Raw genomic sequence first — 17,097 nt, 5'->3', positions numbered from 1 at the left:
GGGAAACTTCGGGATAACTTGTGAAAATGTATCAGAAGAAAGATGGTTGAGAAGTGACTTTGATAATTTTCGGTCAATATTATTAAAACCTCAAGAGAAAGAGAGAAAATCTTCAATTCACTTCAATTGAAAGTCTCATTATCAATATTTTGGATGAAATGGAGCCATAAAAGGTTATTCACTCTTTTTTCTTGATTAGAAAGAGAAATGGAAATGGTTTATTTCCTGGTCAGTCCTGTCATTCACCTTGATGCATCAGTTTATTGGAATACAGCTGGTGAATAGACAAAAAAGACCTGACAGGAATGCTGGGAGTTGTTTGCCATTTAGAAACCTGGAGAGGAAGCTGTGAAAACCTTGGAATGGTTAGTTACCAATACATGTTGAGTACTCACTTGTCTTCATCTATGCAGTTGATTGATCAACGAGATGCCAATTCTCAATGCTCAGTTCTGGGAATTGAAAACACTCTCTGGAATCATTCATGATCAGACATTTAAGTCAAACATCTAGAGATTGATTTGAGATATACAAATGTTGGAGGATGATGGAGCTTGAAAGATCACACACATCTACCTGGTGCCCAAGTCTGAAGTGAAACGGTTGGTTTGGAAGAGACATGATATACGCGGAGTGTTTGATCTCAAGCTCATTGTTGCAGTCAATTCATGGAATTCCGCAGAGTAGATTTTTCCGCTTGATAACAGCGACATTCATAAGGCTCTCTCCCCTTCACCTCAGGGTGGCATGAGCTTCCAACCATTATCATCGAAGCCGCTCACTTACCTATCTGAACACCTAGTACATCTCAACTGTGGATGCAATGCTTCAGAATTGATGCTCGGGATATGCGGAGAGGAAGGATTTTCTCCGCATTCGATGCAACTTTAAGGAAATAGTCAAGTGTGTTTCGAACGTCAGTTACTGGTAAAAGATCGATTTCGATTATTTTTCCACTACTTGCTTTGTATTATACCTCATTTCTATCATCAGGAAGCCTCCTCATGAGCCAGAAAGTAAAAGGGCCTACTTTCTCGTCCATCTCTTTCCATTTTTCATCCGGAGTATTGGTCTGTGGATGATTGATGTTCTCTTCGACATAGACAAAACCATTCGCATCATATAGAGGTCGTCCGTACGGTGTTGCATCTAGAAGAAACTCATACCCTAACTCATCCGCTTTTTTCATACCCCAGTTCATAAACTGTTGGCCAACTCCTTTGCGTCGGTAGTCTGGATGGGTAAAGACGATATGAAGATCTTGTACTTCGGTCAGTTCCAAGCAGTACACTCGACTATTTTACTTACAAATATGTGGTTTCTGCGCAACTTTATACCGAGGTCTAGAATGTGTTTGCAGTGCCTGCTCGGCATACTCGCGGGAGCTATCGTTCGGAAACCAAGTCACAGTAGAAGTGGGTGGGTTTTCAAATGGGTTTTCATTGTAGATTTTCCAGAGAGCCCCTCCTGAAATTCTACCATTTTCGGTATCAACGACTTTTTGCCAGTAACTCGATGGATCGTGCGTGTGCCATAGCTTTAGCCGACTTGCTGCTTCATTAATTGCATCTTCGCGGGCATTGTCACCTGTTCCTTGGATGGGAAACCAAAGATGAAAGAATTTTTGCACAGGGCGTTCATAGGATTCAAACATGCACCGTGTAAGCGCAGGAAAATCAACCTCAGAATCTATGGGTTGAAGCTGAAGAGTCATTTCGAGACTTCAAGTACTGACATGTAGTCATATCGTTGAGATGGACAGAACTGAGGTTATGTGAAGCGTTCTGGACAGGTGAGAAGCTAGGCGAGAACCACACGTACCGGCTATTCCCAGGATAAGATTGGATAGGCATTGCTCGAAGTACCGTGCAAAGTCGTGTTTCACTGGTGTCAAATCTTGTTAAATCTTAAGAAGATACGGGAACTAGGGTCCGGAACAAAGCCTGGATAATTTAGAGTGGGCCAGTAAGCACTAAACCAGGGCGTTCCAGACTACCGGTATTGATCCCGTACCAATGATTCGTCCAGACTAGACATGCCCTGACGGGGCTTGGGCATAGACGCAGTCATTCGAGATAAACGGTAATAAGACTCTGGGCCAAGTTTAGTGCGGGGCTTAGGTATTTGTCAACGTTACATTAACATATGCAACTGGTATGAAAAGGTTAGTTCTTATCAGGCAAAGAAGTCGTACCCTTCTTTTGCCGAAATGCATTCATGGTTCGAGAAAGGCTCCTTTGCTCCGTAATCTTCTTCGAGCTGCCGTATGGGGAACCAGCACCAGGATCGTGTGGCAAGCATTCAATTCTAGATTCCAATCACAGTTTACAATGATTTAAGCTTTCAAGCAAAAGCTGGAAGACCACAAACTACAACTCGTAATAGCGCCGAGCATTTTGCCGTCAAATCTTCTAGGATCGATCTTTTCCATGTTGGAAGTGTTGGAAGATGTTTTGGTAGAAAAGGTATGTGCTATCAAGCACAAAATCATGGAATCCAGAAGTAACACAAGGTTTTATGTTAACTGGATCTTTATGGTAGCAATCTAATTGTGACTTTAGCATATCGCAATGAATGTCAGTCAAGATTTGCATTTACCAGTCGCACACAACAACCATGTTCCATGGAAATGAGGCCAAATTTACTAACTGTTAGGAGCGTCATAATAACCTCCCTTTAACATTCGTAACGTTGAAGCTTGAATACCATCGCTAATGGAACAAGTATTGTTATGATTCCCGGTCTTCCGTCTGCCTACTTATTTTAAGATGACTGTCAAAAATCAAAGTATACAAGCATGACCGAAGAATACTGTATGATGTTTCTTCGTTGGCTCTTTAACAAGAGTACTATTCATGTCAAACCATTTTGCGCAGCCTGTTTTCTTCTCTTCTTCACTCTCCCCTTTCGATCTTCAGCATGAACCAAACGCAGGCTCTCATAACGAGTTCCAACAAGACCCCTCTGGTGCAGATATTTGTGTGGATTCCAATTACTGCCTCAGCTCTAGGAGTATGTGTGCATCTGGGTACGAAGTTGGCTGTTTCGGAGAAGTTCGAATGGCAAGATCATTTGATACTGATATCGATGGCGAGCGAAGCAAGTTCCGATAGAATATGGAAGTGTTCTGACTGTTGACTTGTAGGCTTTTTCCATCGGCCAGACAGTTGCGGTTGCAATTGAATGTGCAAATGGGTTTGGTAAATTTCTCGAAACATTGACAGATGGGCAAGTAGAGACGATTTTGAAAGTAATTGATCATGATTCAGAATGGTTATACCAAACTAATCGAGAGTACCCTAGGCAGAATATTCAGCAAGTATACTTTATATCGCGAGTTTGTTCTTTGCAAAAATGTCTATAGTAATGTTCATTCATGATTTCACACCTATTGCAGCTGAGAGAATAGCAACAAAAGTTCTTGGGATTGTGATATCATTATGGGCTATTACTTCTATTTTAGCTGTTGCCTTTCAGTGCCGGTCTTCGAAAGTATGGGGTAGTATGTCCGGCGAATGTTTCAATCAAGTCAGTATTTTTTACTTTCTACCTTTGCATTTGAACTCTTGCTGATATTCTTTGACCAAGACAGCTTTCTGGAATTATAGCGCAATTGTTAACATTGTGACCGATGCCAGTATAATCTTGCTTATAACATTCATAGCATTACACATACAGACTACCTGGAGTAGAAAACTCAGACTGATATGTATCTTTGGTACTCGTATCTGGTTAGTATAATTATAAGATTATTTTGAGATTCAATCAACTAAATTACATTAGTGTCATTGCTGCTGTATCCTGTCAGCTATTCTTTTTGAATCAAAGGATAAAAGATCCAACCTTCGATCCGTGGCGAACAACAATTTGCAACCAGATCGTGCAGTGCCTTAGCATTATCACAGCATGTGTTCCATACTTGAAGACGTTTCTTGATAGCTTAGAGTCTGGATTGTTGCGGTTGGATAACTTGCGTCGAAGAGGCGTCAGGGCGGCAGAGGATGATCGCGATTTTAATGGCAATGCCTCTGATTCTCGAGGAATCAAAAAATCAAAGACAAAAAAGATGATTAGCCAGAAATTGGGCTTTGTGAGTCGGGGAAATTCAGAGAGTCAAAAACTATCGGAATTTGCGCCGGCCCATTTAGCTGCTCAATCAAATGCCGTTTTAGTAGTTGATGAAGGAAATTTATGGGATGGACAGAGCGAATCTAGTCAATCCAGAATCATAACCGAACCTCCTCGTACTTGGAAATTGGAGGTAAATTAGTTAGGAAAAAAAGAATGTCTCACGACATCAGTATCAAATTCAGTACTACCATAACTGAAATCATTCTCAAGAGCATGAAACTACCGCATAATACAAAACCAACCCCGGACTAGTGCCCCCGGGAAAGATTTGTATTTTTGATATGTATCAGGGGTCCAAATCCCAGTCTAGAACAACAAACAAATCGGCTCATGTGCATGTGCAACTCCATGGATAAAAACACATGTAGCTTAGTAGCATTTTCATTAGACCCGTGAGAGAGCCTGCAACCATCTAATCTCTGCGACCACATCGTTTGGATAAATTACCTCGCTTTATATAATTTCTCGTGGAAAGAAAATGAGAAATTCTCTCTTAAGATATCTCACACTCTGAGGTTCAAGAGTCAATAAATAAACATCCATATCATCAAAATGATCACACACAAACGCGACGATGAAGTCGAAGCTGTGGAACTCGGTGCCATTCACAACAAAACTCTAGCACGCCATGACAGTGCGGAAAGTAGAGATCGAGATGAATTGATACGATTGGGAAAAAAGCCAGTTCTGAAGGTTTGTTGATTTTGTACTTTTACAACAATCGTCTATCAACCCCAATTTCCACAAGATGAATTCCATATTCTAACATCTCCATAGAGAAACTTTGCATTCATGTCCATCCTCGGTTTCAGCTGCACCATTCTGATAACCTGGGAAGGAAGCTTAACCGTATTCATCAGCGGTCTTCAAAATGGTGGACCAGCCGGAATCATCTACGGGTTTATCTTCGTGTGGATTGGTAACCTGTCTGTTTTTTCCACCCTCTCAGAGCTGGTTTCTATGGCTCCGACTTCAGGTGGTCAATATCACTGGGTTTCTATGCTTGCGCCTCGTCGCTGCTCTAAATTTCTGAGCTACATCACAGGCTGGTTGACTGTTACTGGCTGGCAAGGTCTTGTTGCTTCGGGGGGATATCTCACCGGGACGATTATTCAAGGATTGATTGTGTTGACTGTGCCTTCATATGCGGCGTCTGAAACTTCATGGCAAGGCACGTTGTTGTATTGGGCGGCGATATTTTTTGCGGTCTTTATCAATACGGTGGTTAGTAGTTTGTTACCGAAGTTTGAAGGTTTAATCCTAGTGCTGCATATTCTAGGCTTTTTTAGTATCTTGATTCCCTTGGTTGTACTAGCACCGCATGATTCGGCAAAGGATGTGTTTACTGGGTGGCTGAATGAGGGAAATTGGTCAACTCAGGGACTTTCATTTTTTGTCGGGCTGATTGGAAATGTCTTTGCGTTTCTTGGTAAGCTTTTCGACATCTTTGGAGTGTAGTTGTACAATATGTTAACACTGTCTTAGGTGCAGATGGAGCATTCCACGTAAGTCTCCTATTAAACGAGGCATTGAATGATGCCTACCGAGATTTACAAGGGAGACTAACAAGCAACGCAGATGTCAGAAGAAATCCGCAATCCATCTCTAGTAGTACCCAGATCCATCATCCTGAGCGTAATACTAAACGGAAGTATGGGATTTGCAATGATAATAGCGATTCTATTTTGTCTTGGAGACATTGATGCTGCGTTATCAACAGATACTGGATACCCGTTTATCGAGATTTTCTTCCAAGCGACTAGATCTGTAAGTGGGTCGGCAACTATGGCATCGCTAGTTGCCATATTAGGTTTGTGCGCTACTGTTGGCAGTCTCGCTTCGACATCCCGCATGCTTTGGTCGTTTGCTAGAGATCATGGTGTTCCTGGTTGGAGGACCATTTCAAAGGTGGGTGCAATAATAGTCTTGATCCTACGAATTTGTTCTTGGCCTATATTGAATCTGACACTAACACGGCTGTACATCTTGATCTAGGTTGACAGTCGCACTACGATTCCACTATGGTCTATTGCTATCACATGCGTTGTCTCATGCTTGCTCGCATTGATCAATATTGGGTCCGCGACCGTCTTCAACGATGTTGTATCTTTATCAGTAGCTGGTCTCTATAGCTCCTACTTGATCTGCGCTCTTCTCTTACTATATCGTCGACTCACTGGAGGGTTTCAAAAACTCACAGATATCTCTGATGGACCAGCATTGGTAAACACTACAGGTGCTCAACTGGTTTGGGGTAAGATATATCTTCTTCTTTCAGTGTTGCAAAACTAACTCGACCCGAATCAATAGGACCATGGCATGTTCCCGGAGTATTCGGTATTATCAACAACACTTTTGCTATTCTTTACTTGACTATTATTCTGTTCTTCAGCTTTTGGCCCTCTGCATTGCCGGTTACTGCAGCGAACATGAACTACAGCTCTTTGGTTACTGGCGCTGTAATGATATTTAGTATAATATACTATATTGTACTGGGGAGACATGAATGGAATGGACCAATTGTCGAGATTCATTTGTGATATTTCAAAAGGAATGGAATTTGCTCAACTGAGACTTTGTCACATACTAAGCTCAACAGTTGGAGAGGAGGCTCGCATCAACATAAATGAATAGAGACCGAAAACATATATTGAAGGTGTATATGATTGAAAATTCATGAAATGCAGTTTGGTGCTATGGGGTATGCGAGGCTTTGAGCGTGTTCATAAATGGATGTTGAGTTTGCGCGAAATCAGCGTAGTCTCATTCATTGATCCAACGGACTTTGGTTCTTACATGGGTCGGCCATGCACTGGTAGTTACCGCTTGGTAACAAAGGACTTTGCATAGAATGAAGCGTGATAAATTTTTAGACTCCCAGTTCTGGAAAAGCAATTTGGAAACAATTTACAATTGTCCAGTTTATTGGTTTGTTTAAGTTCTTCTATTTCGTCTTTCTCCTGCGACCCTCCAGAAAGGGCCCTTGCGGAAATCGTTTTTTCAAATGTACATGATAAATATTCGCATAAAGGTATCTCGTATATGATATTATCTCAGAAACCTGCCACCCTGGAAAAAGACCTCCACCTATGCCGATAGCCAATCTTTCATTTCCATCTATTACTACTCTATCTCCAATTAATTCATCCCCAACATGACTTTAATTCCCCTCCATTTGCCTTTTACACCAGCTCCATACCCAATATCCACCACCGCCTTCGTAAATGCGAAGCCTTTTGTAGTATCCGGAATCGGGTATTGAAGTGGGGGAGGAATAGCAGTACAAGCAGGAGACCATGGCCAACGATCCTCACAGACAGCTTTGATATTACAAAGACCCCTCAAGCCTTCCTCACCTGCGAACCTTCCATAGCCGCTACCTGCCACTCCGCCAAATGGTAACTGAACTGCATAGTATGCACCAAAATCATTTATAGCTACCATACCGGCTTTGATGTTCTTGACTATGGCGTTGAGTTCCCAATCTTTGGATCCAAAGACTGATGCACCAAGTCCGAAATCGGGTTGGTTTGCAATATTGCAAGCATCTTCAGGGTTCTTGGCTCTCATAACGACGCAAATAGGTCCGAAACACTCTTCGTTAGCAATAGCCATTTCAGGGGTGACATCGACGAGTAGAGTAGGACTAAAGTAATGTCCAGAGCGATGGACTGGATGGTTGTAACGTTTACCGCCAACCAACAGACGAGCTCCATCCGAGACAGCTCCTGCGATCAATTTCTCGAGTCGGTCAAATGAAGCATCAGAAATGACTGCTCCGACATCAACTGGCGATTCTGCCGTAGAGTCGAGAGCAGAGCCGACACGAAGAGCTCGAATCCGTGGCTCGAGTGTTGCGACAATCTTGTCGTAAACGTCTGGAAGACCAATAATTCGTTCGATACCAATACAATTTTGTCCAGCGGCTTGAAATGTACCACGAAGGAGGATTTCGGTGATACGTGGAAGGTCTTTGACGGCGGAATTCATGACAACCACCGCATCTTTCCCTCCAAGCTCGGCGACGACTGGAATTAAAGGCTTAGATGCTGCCGCAGCTACCAATTTGGCGACTGGTCGACTACCGATGAATGTAATATGAGAGATCCTAGGATGAGACGAAAGATGATTTGCGGTATCTGGCCAACATGTAACAACTTGAATCAGATTGGAATCATGACCACATGCATATAATGCTCCTCTTGCAATAAGAGAAAAATGCTGTGCACTCCAGGCTGTATTTTCGGATGCTTTCACCACAATTCCATTTCCAGAGAAAATTGCGGAGATTATTGGGCCAAGCAAATTGTGAAGAGGATAGTTCCAAGAGACTAGAGCAGCGACAACTCCCAAGGGTTCGTATTGGACCGTATTCTTCTTATACATCATGAGCAAGTTCGTAGGTCTTCGAGAAGGACTCAATGCCTTTTCACCATGTTCCAGAGTCCAGTTAAGCTTCTCGACAGTCACTAGGATTTCTCCTAATGCGGCATCAATCATGGTTTTGCCTGAATCTAAACATGCAACCTTGCAAAGCTCATCCTGGTGATCCAATATGTATGCCATCATAGAGCGTAGTACCTGCCGCCTCTGAGTAAATGTGGTTCGCGCCCATTTCTTCTGTGCGACATGCGCCTTCTCAATTGCTTTATCAATATCTTCGGGCGTTGAAGGGGTGACATATCCTAGGAATTGACCAGTCGCTGGAGCATAACATTGAATATTTGAGGAGTCGGCGGCCTGTATATCATCAGCATCGTTGCCCCTGTGCCTATTTTGTTTCCACCAACCTTGATGCTCGGATTTTCCAAAATCTTCTTTTCCTCTGGTGCCTTGAGCTCAGCAATAGAATAGCGTAGAATTGGCTCCGCATTATACCATTCAATAAAACGAATTGTTCCGTAGAGAAAACATCCAACAACTGCTGTAGCCCCAGCGGCTAATGTGAACATGAGCTTCTCACTATAGAGACACATCTAGATTAGCGATAGTCCCCAAGATTCCTGCGCCAACTCAACTTACACATCTGAATGCTTCCAGCCCGCAAAGGGTCCATCTGGAAGGGGGTGGTCTCTTTCCATTTCGTCGATTGCACCTTAGCAATACTGATAGATATTGGTATTGGGATATGCTGGCCGATGGGGGGGCCTATTTTCAAAGGAGGGTATCCAGCACAATCCCCATTTACGAGAACACAGAAATTAGTTCATACAACTGAATGATCAATCAACTCTTTCAAAACATGCTCTCAAAGAACAACAACTGTCCGAGAAAAGGAATAAGCAGCATCGCAATGATGGCCCAAACAAATTTCTGGGGAGAGCTTAATCCCTGCTAGTTTCATCACGGAACTTTCCGCACAAGACCCCGAAAGATGACAACGTTGAACTACGTAAATCAATTCAGCCTATATGCAATACACGGACCGAAGGGCCTCGTGTTACTGAATCGGGTAGTCCTTTGAAGTACTATGCCGTAGTAGATGTTAGGAAGGATGAGAGGCGTTCTTCGATCCGATTTTCCCGTGACTTTCTCATGATCATGGGATTGAGTTAAGATTACAGTACAGATGTTACTGGATTGGATTCCAACCTACAAAGTGCTGGCTGAAGTGCGAGGAGAGAAAGACACGAAGAGCTAGGTCTCACAACGTGAATCATAGTATGAAGCCAAAATCTCATATGAGGGCAAGAAAGATGTGTACCTAGTGCAAGTTGTTTATCTCTTATACTTTCAGCCGCGAATAATGTCTACTCATCCAAGCATCGCAATTATGGCGGTAGATCAAATACCGCAGTGTTCAATCCATCCTACGAAGTATTGTAGGCTGCGTAGCGTTTCTTGATGTTATATATACCGGTGTTTATGAACTGATGCTTTGGGATATCTCCTAGAGATATCGATTTCAACCATGAAGATCGTGTTTAAATATTACGCTTACGGATGAGAAACTACGCATTTAAGCGCATTATCCATTAGCATCATGATGACTGGGAAATTCTGAACAATGGGTGGCATTCCTATACTTCAATAATGAGATACGGAGGGATGAGATAGGAGAATTTCCTCAAAACCACGCCGTCTCCAATTAGTACTTGGACGCCATCTTGAACTTTCAACAACGATAGTGTTTTCTTGGTGGTGAGGGTAAGATTGAAAATATAAAACCGATCTTACTCGTCGTCTCATTGTGTCCCAGACAATGCGATTTGGAATCTTGTCTGGAGAACGAGAGTTAGATGAGAACATAGCTTGTGTCTTCATGTCGCTTCTTTTTTGAAGAGTATTGTAAATGTCAAAATGTCAAAATTTCAAAATTTCAAAATGTCATAATGTCATAATGACTTCAAGATGGAAACGTGTAGTGAATTTGCAAGTAAAACTACTGGATGCTGGCTAGAGTTCTCCTCCCTGAACAAAAACGCTTGAGTTGCAGTCACCCTTTTGAAGCAGTCGACTTGATGTTCCCATCTTCTCACCGATTGCTTGAGTTCACTCAACCCACTCGCGGGATACTTCTTGCGTTCGCATCGATACTGGTGTAACTGCCACCCATTTTATCGCTGCTTTAGATGACAATAATCAAATATCTTCCCAACATTTTCAGAGTCCCTACGAGTTTTAAGTTTGATATCGAGTTCGAATCCACAACACTCGCAACACTAGTCCACATCCTACATATTCTCGGCCTTGTTCTTACAAGTGAACCGGTGTAACGCCCATCCTCTCTGTCTGTGCTCTTCACTACAATACCTGGTCATTTCATCCCCCTCTCCACAACATCTAATAAATTTTGCTCCTCCGATTCCACAATAGTCGCACCATAGAAAATTTGGATTTTGGTCATTCGCTATCCATCTATGAAAGGCTCTTAGTGAATGATTATAAAACCAATTCCAAGTCTCCTTAGAATACTTTTCTCGACTCTCTGTCAAACTGAGTAGCACTGTCTCGTCAAATATTGTAAAATCTTCACAAACATTGACGTCCATAAAATTTTGCCACTGCCTACCATTGCCCAGAAAGTAAGGCTCCTCAAATAATCCTTTCTTACCATGTCGCATATGTAGCATATCAAACACAAAGCAATCATCCAAATCGACAGAAACTTCCTCGCCGTTACTCGATGGTCCCGTATTCATCGGTGGAGGGAAGACCAGAACGCTTCCTATGTAATTTTCCCACATCAGTTTTTGGAAGACACCATTTGGCTTTTCATGTTTCCCGTTGAGATTTCGATGTCTCGGACGGTACAACATAAATTTCATTAAGTATATGCCAGAGGCATCCACCAAAACTGGTTGTTCATCGCTGATTTGAATTTTCACTTGTTGATCTTTCCCACAAAAATTGAAGAAAAGCTGAAACATAATCTCACATCCAGGACCCCAATCTGCACTCCGAGACTCATAGAATGCGCGCTCAAGCTGTGCGGAATTTAGCCGTCGTGTTTCAGGAGGTGCTTCAGGGTGTACTCTGCAGGTAGTTTGTCGCCATTTTTGTTGATCTGGTGGGTAAGGACTGTCGTCGTAGCAGAAACATCGCACTCCCTCTGTATACGCTGTGTTGAACTTTTTGATTTTTTCTCTACTTTCCATTTCTGAGCTATGGTAAAGACTGAAATTCTCATATCGAATATCCGAGGTTACGCGCTCGTAGTTGAGGAGGGTGATCAAAGTTCTGAGGGGAATTGGTCGCGATGCGATGGGCATTAGTTCAGGCTTTGATAGGTGCAAGTTCAGGCCTGCTTTGGGAGGGCCCAAAACTGGAGGGGCTGATGTCGCAGGAGTTGATTCTAGAGAGCTTGCCCTTAGAGGGTTTGATCCTAGAGGGCTTGGTCCTAAAACTTTCATGATTTGCAATGTTGGTCCTGCAAGTTTAGAATTGAATTTTTTTGAACTTGTTGGTGCCATGATTATGAATGTCTCGAAATACAAAAGAATATATAAAGTTAATTTTCAAATGATCCAGAAGTTAAATAGAGCGATACACACGAATGAAGACCAAAAATAACGAACATGTTGTGGTTAAGAGATGATTGAAAAGGAAGATGGAAGAGTGTAGAAATGTAACCAATGTATAGTCGAGTGAAGAAAGAACGACAAGCAAGAACCATCACTGAACTTGATCGTAAAGGAAGGAGCAAATATCTCCTTCCTGTAATCCAGACTAGCTTCCAGAGCTTTAAAACGCATTTGATGTTCGAAATCAACAATTTTGAGGCAAAAAAATATAGTCTTACGGCAGTAAAGAGAACGGTCCATAATCTGCTTTCAATTGAGAAATAATCCTAATGTGTATTTCCGAGCGAACCCGATTTCTACCTGATATTGGCATTCTCGCTTATCAATCTTCACTCACTCATTAACCAACCACGCAACCTCTCCAACCTGTCCACAACAACTCCCAAGTGCGTGCCCAAAGTACCCGGGAATGGTAACAATACCATCATCTTAACCTACACCCTCCCCGTAACCACCGCCTCCCTCCGTGCCCTCCCCGCCCCCACACTAACCTCCACCAAAACCATCGTCTTCCCCCCCAGCACCTCCGTAACCGTCGTGTACGGCACCAACAACCCCTCCGTCTCCAAACAATTTAGCACCTCCGACTGCTCCAGCGCTTCACAAGCCTTCTTATCTTCCTCGAAACCACGCTTTCCGTTCTCTTGACGAAGAATCGATGAAGCGAGAGTAGACGATCTGGTGGTAATTGTGTGGAACGTTTGCGGTAGCGCCGAATTTACTTGCGAAATCGCGGAATCGCTTGCAAATGTATTGATACTCCGAGCAGCAACTGTAACCGTAGCCACAGTATAGTAAATCGTAGAAGCGGGAATAATCACCGTAGTTGTAGGAGTGAGGAATATTTCACTCCAGCTTGGATCCTGAAGTTATGAATGAGTATTAGAACTTGCAAATTTTCGATAAGGAATGGGAATGGGTGGATTAATCTACTTACCGCAGTAATCGAAGGCGCGGGAGCTAGGATTTGAGAAGTCACCGCGGCCTGGGTGTTGATGGGATTGGTGAGATATGTAGCGATGTTGAATCCTTCCTGTCCCAACGGACCTAAATTGCGTGCGGGAAGTTTCGCTTCTGGTGCTATATCGGCATCTATGAGTTCATCGAGTATAATTGTAGGCGATGATTTATCGGAAGGAATAGTAGATAGAGATCTTGGGAAGAGAGGGTTGGAATCTATTGCTGTGGGAGGAGAAATAGTTTGTTCTGCCGCGCCATCATATTCCGAGTCATTTTGGAGACCGGCGGATGTTTGTTGCAATACTAATGCTGTGGAAGAGTAGGTGAGAATGCTCAAGATGGCGAGAGAGTGTGCAAGGGTGATATGCATGGCTAATAGATGGTTATCAAGCTGAGTATATAATGGAGTGATCAAAGAAGATGATAGGTTATAGCACTGATCCGATGAGAAAGATAGCTGTTTGATTTTGAAATTGAGAAGTTAATGCTGAGGGGAAGATATATACATATTTATATCACGAATATCACACCCGGAGAAACCGCCATTGTACATCCATTCCAGATGCAAACCAAGACCCAAAACCCACCGCAGCGCAGCGCCCTCGATGAAAAGTACGCAGTCTCCAACCAAGCCATCTCTCACTCAGACTATTCATAGATCTCCACCATACCATCCCCAGACACGAGAAGCCCCAGGTCTCAAACACAATATCTCCCATCCCAGCAAACCAACTCTCATAGCCTTCCGCATTAACAGTGCGCTTAGAGAACCATTGAGAGACGTTACAAAAACAACATACAAACAGCCTTCACACGCGCCTCCAACATACATTTACCATTATCCCAAACTCGCAAAATATCGAACGCCCCCCCCCCCCCCCCCCCCCCCCCCCCCAAGATACATCCGAAATAAAAGAGGCGGAGTAGTTACGCATTAACATGCGAGATTTGAGACACAATATATTTGCAACTGTTGGTTGTGCAAACCTTGTCTACGAACTAAATTGTTGGTACCTCCAGCTACCTGGCCTGGTACCTGCCCAGAACCTAAGCGAGCACTCACAACCAACTACCTAGGCCCTCATTCCGACATGGTAACAGGGAAAAAGTGAAGGCGGTGTCTTTGAATAGTATACGGTGATGAGGATGAACACAAGATAATACATAATCATCATGTTCGAAGCGGATCGTATGAATAGATGGAAACATGACATGATCTATTCATCTGTAATGCTCAGATGTAGAACAAAACAAGGAAACTGTGAATGGAAAGCAAGAAGAGTAGTGGCGAGTGACGCGCGTTTATGTAGCAGGGCTACAGCACGAAGGTACATAATATGCAAACAATTAGTCTGAAGCACATGCTGAGATTGTTTTGAAGTATTGTTTTCCTTCACTTCACAAGTCGCGCGATGATTGTTTATGATATGAAGCAGCACCGATATTGTACATCTAAATATCTTTGGTATTTGTTGAATTCCCGATCTAGCCAAAGTAGCCAGATTCAAAAAGCCGCGCCATGTTTGTACCTAATCTAAAAGTTTGCTAAAGTTTGAGTTTACTTCTAAATTTCAAAAATTTCAGTTGTAATCTCTGTTAGAGTCACTTGCAAAGTTATGTAAACTAACAAAAGTCAGTGTGTTGTCCAGAGTAAGGTATTGATAGCGAGTAAACATACCTGATATCTTGACGATCTCTGACCGAAGGTGTGCTAGACTCGCTAGACTCTAGCTTGGGCCTCGCATTGCCATTGTCATTTCCATTTCCATTGCCGACCTGATCTTGGCTGACATCGGGAACTACCTGACCCTTTGAATCTACTACTGCTCCCTGGCTGATGAGATTGAATTCTTTTTCTCCTGCTACGCCATGGATGACAGCTTCTTTCGCACTCTCCAAAACCTTCATCTTACGAGTTTCACCTCGAATTTGTTCCAAGTGCTCGAAATAACCATCTTGAACCGGTGTTACATAAGTACCACAGAAAACACCAACTTCAAATTCTTGTGTCTTTGGATCGCGAGGAGAAAGTTCTGCACATGCTGCCTTCAAATCCTCCAATGACTGGTAGATGACTTCGTCCGCACCGATATGTTCAGCAATTGCATATCTATCACGGTTATGTGCGACAAGTTCTTGAGGTGATGCAAGATCAATACCGTAAATGTGAGCGTGGGTAATGGGTGGAGCAGAGGAAGCGAATATGACCTTCTTTGCCCCTGCCTCACGGGCCATCAATACAATCTCCCTACTGGTCGTTCCACGAACGATACTGTCGTCAACTAAGAGAACTGTACGTCCCGCAAATTCAGACTCCATTGCACTAAGCTTGCGGCGAACAGACTTTTGGCGAGCACCTTGTCCGGGCATAATGAAAGTGCGGAAGACATAGCGATTCTTGATGAATCCTTCGCAGTAAGGTATCTTGAGACGTTTCGAAACACTCTGAGCTGATGTATTGGAGGTTTCAGGAATTGGAATAACGACATCGATCTCTTTGACTGCCTCAGGGCCGAGAACCTTGCTAATTGTATCGGCAAGTTTATTTCCCATAGCTTGTCGACTTCTATGAACACTGATACCATCGATGATAGAATCAGGTCTAGCAAAGTAAACATACTCGAAGATATCTGGAGCATAGTTCTTTTGTGGAACAATTTGTCTGAAGTGAGGCTCTGAGCCCTTTCTGATGATGACGGCCTGTCCAGGAAGAATGTCAACGAGATCGCTGAATCCAAGTTGCTTTAAAGCAACCGATTCAGAAGCCATCATATAATCCTTAGCTCCTGTTTCGGTTGATCGAGAACCCAAGATGAGGGGACGAATGCCGTGTGGGTCGCGGAAACCGAGGATGCCGAATCCAGCCAACATTGCTGTGCATGCCCAACCTCCAACACATCTGCCATACATTCTTTCCAAGCTCTTGAAGATATCTTCTTCATTGACACGGGCCTTTCCAGTCTCATTGAGCTCATTGGCAAAGATGTTGAGCATTAGCTCACTATCGCTGTCGGTATTGATATGTCTATGAGCTTCGAAATCGAGGAAGCGCTTGAGCTCTGGAGCGTTGATCAAGTTTCCGTTGTGCGCAAAGGTAATGCCATAAGGACTGTTGACATAGAAAGGTTGAGCCTCGGCACTAGCACTGCTTCCAGCTGTGGGGTATCTCAAGTGACCGATGCCCATGAAACCGGGAAGATCCTGAATGCGAGATCCATCTTGGAACACTCTTGAAGCCATGCCGTTGCCCTTGCATTGATAGATTCGACCTCCAGCGGCACATGTAGCGATTCCGCAGGCATCTTGTCCTCTGTGTTGCAAATAGTAAAGAGCTTCGTGTATTTGCGACGCCGCCGTGGTTGAATTGGGGTCGTCATATGCGGCCAATATTAAACCGAGAATTCCGCACATTTTGTACAAGTCTTATGGAGTAATTATTTGGATTCTGTGTAGACTTTGTCAGTTCCGTTACTGATAAGGAATTAAAGTCAGATTTGAGGGTATTTAAATTCAGACAACTTGGATTCGGGGAATCCTGCTTATGAGTGTAACAAATCGTACTTTTCGCCGGAATAAGTTCAGGAGGTTCGTCGTGGTGTAACTCATAGAAGAGTACGTGACGTAAAAATTCGCGGAACTTGCAAGGGCAGGAGGACGAACTTACTTTTAGGACTCTTTCAATATGACTCTTTGGAGAAAAGTTGAAACCGGATAATTGTTTTGTAAGTCGAATTTCAAGTGGAAGATATACAATCAACCCAAATGGAATGGATGGTGACTGAAAGGTCGAAAATGAAGCAGATATCTGCGAACAGAAGATAACTTTGACGACATTTTGAAGGTTTAGGATTTTTTTTTTCTCCCACATCCCACCTTGATAATAAATTTAGACTGGACCGAAGAAGATCCTACGTCGTTTAAGCAGGCGGTGAATGATTACATAATGGGCAGTATTCGAGATGAGGGTCTTGGCACGTTACAC

At 43.1% G+C, this 17,097-nt stretch overlaps 7 protein-coding genes across 7 annotated transcripts; 2 read left to right on the top strand and 5 right to left on the bottom strand.

The window, feature by feature from the left end:
- Positions 1-970: 970 nt before the first annotated feature.
- On the bottom strand, positions 971-1,714 carry EAE98_003324 (uncharacterized protein; the record flags this gene model as incomplete). The annotated part of the gene is made up of 2 exons (XM_038950944.1): positions 971-1,260; positions 1,309-1,714. The coding sequence occupies 2 exons, from the start codon at positions 1,712-1,714 to the stop codon at positions 971-973; spliced, it is 696 nt and encodes a 231-aa protein (XP_038812408.1).
- A 1,205-nt stretch (positions 1,715-2,919) lies between these two features.
- On the top strand, positions 2,920-4,270 carry EAE98_003323 (uncharacterized protein; the record flags this gene model as incomplete). The annotated part of the gene is made up of 5 exons (XM_038950943.1): positions 2,920-3,090; positions 3,146-3,250; positions 3,304-3,528; positions 3,589-3,731; positions 3,784-4,270. 5 exons carry the CDS (start codon positions 2,920-2,922, stop codon positions 4,268-4,270), a joined length of 1,131 nt encoding a protein of 376 aa, XP_038812407.1.
- A 413-nt stretch (positions 4,271-4,683) lies between these two features.
- EAE98_003322 (uncharacterized protein) lies at positions 4,684-6,671 on the top strand (the record flags this gene model as incomplete). Its single annotated transcript, XM_038950942.1, has 6 exons — positions 4,684-4,824; positions 4,909-5,560; positions 5,617-5,636; positions 5,710-6,039; positions 6,127-6,385; positions 6,442-6,671. The coding sequence occupies 6 exons, from the start codon at positions 4,684-4,686 to the stop codon at positions 6,669-6,671; spliced, it is 1,632 nt and encodes a 543-aa protein (XP_038812406.1).
- A 386-nt stretch (positions 6,672-7,057) lies between these two features.
- On the bottom strand, positions 7,058-9,406 carry EAE98_003321 (uncharacterized protein). The gene is made up of 3 exons (XM_038950941.1): positions 9,154-9,406; positions 8,922-9,093; positions 7,058-8,871 (listed from the first exon to the last, which is right to left on the bottom strand). The coding sequence occupies exons 1-3, from the start codon at positions 9,210-9,212 to the stop codon at positions 7,270-7,272; spliced, it is 1,833 nt and encodes a 610-aa protein (XP_038812405.1). The 5' UTR covers positions 9,213-9,406; the 3' UTR covers positions 7,058-7,269.
- Positions 9,407-10,805: 1,399 nt separating this feature from the next.
- Positions 10,806-12,044, bottom strand: EAE98_003320 (uncharacterized protein; the record flags this gene model as incomplete). The annotated part of the gene is made up of 1 exon (XM_038950940.1): positions 10,806-12,044. One exon carries the CDS (start codon positions 12,042-12,044, stop codon positions 10,806-10,808), a length of 1,239 nt encoding a protein of 412 aa, XP_038812404.1.
- Positions 12,045-12,589: 545 nt separating this feature from the next.
- EAE98_003319 (uncharacterized protein) lies at positions 12,590-13,485 on the bottom strand (the record flags this gene model as incomplete). The annotated part of the gene is made up of 2 exons (XM_038950939.1): positions 12,590-13,018; positions 13,093-13,485. 2 exons carry the CDS (start codon positions 13,483-13,485, stop codon positions 12,590-12,592), a joined length of 822 nt encoding a protein of 273 aa, XP_038812403.1.
- Positions 13,486-14,695: 1,210 nt separating this feature from the next.
- EAE98_003318 (uncharacterized protein) lies at positions 14,696-16,526 on the bottom strand (the record flags this gene model as incomplete). The annotated part of the gene is made up of 2 exons (XM_038950938.1): positions 14,696-14,738; positions 14,794-16,526. The coding sequence occupies 2 exons, from the start codon at positions 16,524-16,526 to the stop codon at positions 14,696-14,698; spliced, it is 1,776 nt and encodes a 591-aa protein (XP_038812402.1).
- Between the last annotated feature and the right edge of the window lie 571 nt (positions 16,527-17,097).

This window comes from Botrytis deweyae, assembly GCF_014898535.1.
Source record: "Botrytis deweyae strain B1 chromosome Unknown BDEW_006, whole genome shotgun sequence".
Taxonomy (NCBI): domain Eukaryota; kingdom Fungi; phylum Ascomycota; class Leotiomycetes; order Helotiales; family Sclerotiniaceae; genus Botrytis; species Botrytis deweyae.
Note: the sequence above shows the minus strand (reverse complement) of the source record. Positions and strands in the feature narration are given on the sequence as shown.

Bases quoted from the DNA above. Each gene is read 5' to 3' on its own strand.
- EAE98_003321 (XM_038950941.1), bottom strand. From the start codon at position 9,212: ATGGAAAGAGACCACCCCCTTCCAGATGGACCCTTTGCGGGCTGGAAG. The intron at 9,094-9,153 runs GTAAGTTGAGTT...GTGTCTCTATAG, and splicing joins GGCTGGAAGCATTCAGATGT to TGAGAAGCTCATGTTCACAT. The intron at 8,872-8,921 runs GTTGGTGGAAAC...GATGATATACAG, and splicing joins TGGAAAATCCGAGCATCAAG to GCCGCCGACTCCTCAAATAT.